The sequence below is a fragment of the Erinaceus europaeus genome, chromosome 13 (assembly GCF_950295315.1).
Source record: "Erinaceus europaeus chromosome 13, mEriEur2.1, whole genome shotgun sequence".
Taxonomy (NCBI): domain Eukaryota; kingdom Metazoa; phylum Chordata; class Mammalia; order Eulipotyphla; family Erinaceidae; genus Erinaceus; species Erinaceus europaeus.
Window position 1 is genome coordinate 69204511 of NC_080174.1, and position 6001 is coordinate 69210511.

General features: G+C 41.3%; 1 protein-coding gene across 3 annotated transcripts in view; it reads left to right on the top strand.

Moving 5' to 3' along the window:
• INPP5B (inositol polyphosphate-5-phosphatase B) overlaps window positions 1-4934 on the top strand; it is a 96513-nt gene extending 91579 nt beyond the window's left edge. For all 3 annotated transcript variants that reach the window (XM_060206180.1, XM_060206179.1, XM_060206181.1), the window contains 4 exons: window positions 789-873; window positions 2250-2377; window positions 3587-3698; window positions 4146-4934. In XM_060206180.1, the coding sequence (XP_060062163.1) occupies window positions 789-873; window positions 2250-2377; window positions 3587-3698; window positions 4146-4261 (441 nt within the window). In that variant the 3' untranslated portion in view covers window positions 4262-4934. The remainder of the gene's footprint in view (window positions 1-788; window positions 874-2249; window positions 2378-3586; window positions 3699-4145) is intronic.
• Window positions 4935-6001: the final 1067 nt, after the last annotated feature.

Sequence of the window (6001 nt, forward strand, 5' to 3'; positions counted from 1 at the left end):
GTGCTCAACTCTGGCTTATGGAGCCTCAAGCATGAGAGTTCCTTTTTTATATTTTATTTATTAATCAAGATAGGAAGAGAGAAAGAACCCGACATCACTCTGTACATGTGCTGCTGGGGATTGAATTTTGGGACTTCATGCCTGAGAGTACAGCGCCTTTCCACTGCACTGTCTCCCAGACCACAGCATCAGTTTCTTTGCATAACTATAATGCTATTTACTCCCACCCCTCTGAATACTTTTTTTTTTAACTTTCTCCATCTTGCAGATTTTTTTTTTTGCATGTTTTTCTTTGTTTGTTTTTATTGTTGTTTTAACCTAGGCACTGCTCACCTTTGGCCTCTGGTGGTGCTGAGGATTAAACCTTGAACCTCAGAACCTCAGAACCTCAGGCATGAAAGTCCTTGGCATGACCATCACGCTATTTTCCAGACTCTTTTCAGGTTTTTTATCTTTCTAGTTAATCCTTCATAACACTGCAGGAAGCCCAGCTGCCTTTAAGTTCTCCCTTAGGTTGGGTCTTGTTGTATATGGATATACTATAAGCATAGTTTTATAACATGCTTTATCATTATAAAGACCTTTTGTGGGAGCATGCATGCCTCTGAAGGTCTACAAAATGAAATTCTCCACATTAGCCAAAATCAGATTGTCTGCCCTGAATGATTCATAGGCCTCACTTCAGTGCTCTTTTCTGCACTCTACTGCCGATTATACTTCTAGGTCAGGAGGTTGTTGCTGATTTTCTGAAAGTATAATAATTTTGTGACTTTATGTCTTTCTTCCAGGAAGATCTGTTTCAGCAGCCAGGCCTGAGGTCAGACTTTCAGAAGGTCAGGGACTGTTTGGATAAGGGAACAGTCGATGACCTCTGTATCCTTCAGAGTGAGTGTGTGTGTGTGTGTGTGTGCGCATATATTTGAGTAAGAGAGGTGAGAAAAAGAAAATAACATTTTAAGACTCAAAATCTTAGCTATCATGTTTTTCATACTTAAAGCTTGCACAGAAAATACTTTATAAAAAATTTAAATGTTTTTATTAGTGAAAGAGAAAAAATGAGAATCAGCCTCACATGCAGTGCTGGGGAACAGACTTGTAACTTCATGCTAGGCAGTCCAGAGATTTAGCCACTGCACCACTTCCTGGGCTATAAGACTTTACAAAAAAAAAAAATTAAATTTTTATTGCCACCATGGTTATATCTATGGAGCTTGGTGCTGGTATTACAAATCGATGCTTCCTGTGGCCACTTTTTTCCTTCCTTCCTTTTTTTTTTGGACAGGATAGAGAAATTGGGAGAGGATGGGAAGACAGAGAGAGAGAGAGAGAAAGACACTTGGGGACCAGGTTAAGCACACACATTACAGTGCACAAGTACTTGGGTTCAAGCTCCTGGTCCCCACCTGCAGGGGGAAAGCTTCACGAGTGGTGAAGCAGGGTTGCAGGTGTCTCCCTCTCTACTTCCTCCTCCCCTCTCAATTTCTCTCTATATATCTAATAATAAATAAATAAAAATACAGATGCCAGGCAGTGGCACACCTGGCTAAGCACACACATTACTATAATAAGTAAATAAAAATATAATTAAAAAAAAAAGAGACAGAATGATAGACACCTAGAGACCTACTTTACTGCTCATGAAGCATCCCCCCTACAAGTGGGGAGCTGGGGCTCAAGTCCAGGTGTTTGTGCATGGTTATATGTGTGCTTAGCTGGATGCACATAGCTGCTGCTCCCCCTGCATCCTTTTTTAAAAAAAATATTGTTTATGTTTACCAGAGCACTGCTCAGCTCTGGCTTATGGTGGTACTGGGGACTGATCCTGGGACCTCCAAGCCTCAGCCATGAAAGTTGTTTGTATAACCATTATACTGTCTCCCCATTTCAAGACTTTACTGGTTTAATCAACTAATATAGGAGGGACTCAAGGGGCCACAACTAATCTGAAAGGTTGGGCCCTTCAAGATACCAGACTGGCATTCTCGCTTTTACCTTTCCTTTTTTTTTTTTTACCAGAGCACTGATCAGCTCTGGTTTGTGGTGGTGTGGGGGATTGAATCTCTTGGACTGTGGAGCCTCAGGCATGAGAGTCTCTTTGCATAACCATTATGCTATCTACCCCTGCCTGGCATTCTCGCTTTTAGCAGAGAACTTTAGCAGGTAGGCAGTTCTCTGGCAGGTGCCTGCTCCTGGACTTTTTCCCGATCATGGAAGGCATCCTCACCTGCTCCTTGACAATGGGCCTACAGCTGCTAGTAATCATTCTGTAGCTGAAGCCTTGCTGCTTTTCCTGGAGAGCCTGCCAGAGCCTGTCATCTGTTACAGCGCCTACCATAACTGCTTGGAGTGTTCTGGCAACTACACAGCAAGTAAACAGGTGAGGGGAAGCACTGAGCATCATTGTACAAATGTTGCAGCCCCAGGCTTCATGGGCCACTGGGAACAAAGTAGGCACAGTCCCTCTAATCCAGTGTCTTTAGAAACACGATCCTCATCTTATTTTCTCAAATCTGTTCTTTCTCTCATTTTTTAAAAATGACATCACCTTTAATTCCATGACTCAACCCAGAATTGTGAGTCATTTCTGACTTCTCTCAATTCCCCTGGATCGCTCACTCTTCTTTCTTCCCATCCTCATACCACTTACCTTCATTCAAGACCCTTCATTCAAGACCCTGCATTCAGACTCTTCCCTCCCCTCATTTAAATATTGCTCATTTGAATGTTGCTATCAGACCATGCATTCTAAAGCTCTCATCATGTTACTCGTGGTTAAAATTATAACTGTCTCCATTGTCAATAAGTGACTTTATTAATAAACAAAGCGATTTGATATAATCTAGTGGTTCATAGCACAACAGCAGATAATAATCTAGATAGCAGAATAACCTAGAAAACCTGCTAATAATACAGGTTCCAGAGCCTCATTCAACATTCACTGACTCAGAATCACTTTTGGAATATACTTTATATAAGATTTCCAAATGATTCAGATATGCAGCTAGCTAGAGTGCTTACTGAATTCTAGCTTAACTGACACTTCTAGGCTTAGCACCATTTCAAAAGATTGTGCTTTTACCATAATTGACTTCTAACCTTGTGTTCTGTTTTTCTTCCCTTGTCTTTTTTTTTCTTTTGCCCTAAATACCTCAGTCCTTACAAGTTTAATTGTTTTGTATATTCAAGGTCCAATTAAAATGTCCTTTATTCCCTTGAATGTTTTTTTTTTGTTTGTTTTTACCAGACCACTACTCAGCTCTGGCTTACAGTGGTGCTGGAGGTTGAACCTGGGACCAGGGACCTTGGAGCCTCAAGCATGAGAGTGTGTTTGCATAATCATTATGCTATCTCCCCTGCCTCCTCTTGAATCTATTAATGAAAGCACAAAGAAGTTTGGCTTATAAATTCGCATAGTACTTGATTCATGCTTCTCTTTTGGCACTTGTGTCAAGTGGTCAGTTATCAGGATTTTCTGTGCATAGTCTTATTTATACACATGGATTTTGTACTCAATTCCTAGACTGTAGCTGGCACATAGAAATTATTCAGTCAACAAAAAAATAAATCCTAGTTCTCTTTCTTTCAGGTCATTTCTACTCTCCCCTCATTTCACAGAAATGTCTTCAACTACTTGATGGCATTTTTACAAGAATTGCTAAAAAATTCGTCAAAAAATCATTTGGATGAAAATATTCTAGGTAAGTAGCCAATTGTATGTGGAAAGAATCTCTACAAACAGATTCGTTGGAGGTGGGCGGGGGGAAAAAATAAAAATAAATTAAAAAAAAAAAAACCTGCGATTCGTTATGAGAAATATGGTTGAGGAATGTCCCAAGTCCACTACAGTGCTGGTCAAGCCTACGTTTTTGTTCATTTGTTTGTTTTGTCTCTAGGATTATAAGCCCCCCCCAGGTGGTGGAGGGGTGGGGTTTGAATCTGGGTCTTTGAACATGGTAACGGGTGTGCTCCATCCAGCCTCTTAAGCATTGGTCAAAGTTTACCCTCATCTAGTTAGTATCTTTAAAGCAGAAGATAATTTTGGGACATCCCTCCTCACTCAAAAGCAACATAAAACTTAACATAAACAACATAAAAATAAACACTGCTTCTTTTGCTAAGTCATTTTGTTTTCCTTTGTCCTGCAGCTAGCATATTTGGCAGCTTACTGCTTCGAAACCCAGCTGGTCACCAAAAACTTGAAATGGTAGAAAAGAAGAAAGCACAAGAGTTTATTCACCAGTACCTCTGCAACTCCTCCTGAGCTTCTCTGTTTCCTCTCCTGATTTGCCAGAAGGAGTCAATTGCCAGCCCCACTTATTTCAGCTCAAGCACTGCCTTAAGAGGAAGTGAGACCACTTAGAAGCAAATTTGGCAGCTGCCCATTTCTCGGGCCCTTCTCCTCACCCTGAATATCAAACTCAGTGCTATTGTGAGCTTTGAAGACATGATGGGGGGGGGGGGCAATAAAACTGACATTTGATTTTCAATTTTAGTTATTTAACATAGATCTTTTAATTTTAAAAACCATTTAAATAACTACTTCATGTGCTCACTCAACCTTCCTCCAGGATGTAATAGCCTGATTGAGCTTCCCATGACCAAGCTATCAAATTTTGGAGTCCTTGAAGGGACAGCAAGTTACGCAAGTTGGAGCTGCTGGATAAACAATCAACCAGTTGCTTCTGGTGATCTGTTAGGATGTGTTATATATGCAGACCCTACCCCCTTCTTACTCAGATGTGACTCAACAACTCTGAGGCTTGCCACTCAGCTGTTGAGGACACCAGAGCCAGTGCCTTGAAAATAAAGAAATTGATATTCTGTGCAAATGAGGTTGACTTTTCAGGACTGGGCCAGCAAATCAAACTGTATATAATGCACCCCCTTTTTCATATGTATAATATATTTTATTGATAAATGTATTTTTAACAATGGTCATTTGTATGTTTTTTTTCTTTCTTACAAGACAGCAACTTTTAGCTGCTGGAACTTTGTGGCATAAGCATTTAGACAACTAGGCAGAGACATTTGTCAGTTTAGTTAGTAACAACTTTTTTTTTTTTTAATCCTGGGTCTTGTGCATTTTTAAAAAAATTTTTCATTTAGAGGGAGAGACATCACAGCACTTAAGTTTCCTCTGGTACCGTAGCAACCTACCATGTGCTGCCAATGTTGAAACCTGGATCAAGTCATGACTAGGCAGCCACCTAGTTATTTATTTTGGTTATCAGGACTTCACCAGTCCAGGCTGATTTTTTTTCAGCTTGAGGCAGATGGGGAGACAGGGAAAGATACTACACCACCAAAGCTTCCTTCAGTGGAATGAGAGCCGGGCTTGAACTTGGGTCACAAACATGGCAAAACTGGCACTTGATGAGTTATCTTGATGGCTTCTGTAAACACTTTTTAAGCAAGGGATTTTATAGTCATAGTCAATACTCCTGATTCCTGATCTAACGATGGAGGAGTAAAATATCCCATTCTGAATATTCCATGGGAGCTCACAGGAGAAAAGGGCGGTTCCTGATGGGAACATCTACAGTTAGCTGCAGGCATTTATAAATGACAACACCGGAGCATAATAAAGGAACATGCAAACATCTTTTTAGAAACCAGACTAACACTACTCCTTGGCCATTTAAAATGTCATTTAGTGCTGGGACCAGGAGGCTGACCGAATGAATGGCTACGGAGTGGCCAGTAGGTGGCGTTGCCAGACTCGGGCGTGGGTCTGTGGAAGCCTACGGTCCTGCGGAGATAAAAGTTTGAGCGGACAGTCTGGGCGGGAGTGTGCGGAAAAAGGAAACTGGAGGTTTTATGAGGTCGTGTGGAGGCCTGGGGTGGGGAGAGAAACAGCGCCTTCCTCCGGCTGGGTATAGATTACTGCTTAGATCTGCCATTTGGGGCCACCTAATGCTCCTTTCGTGGACAGCTCTGTCTTTATGAACGGTAGTGAGGGGCAGCTGGGGTCACAAGGAGAAATCCGGGAATGTCACAGTCT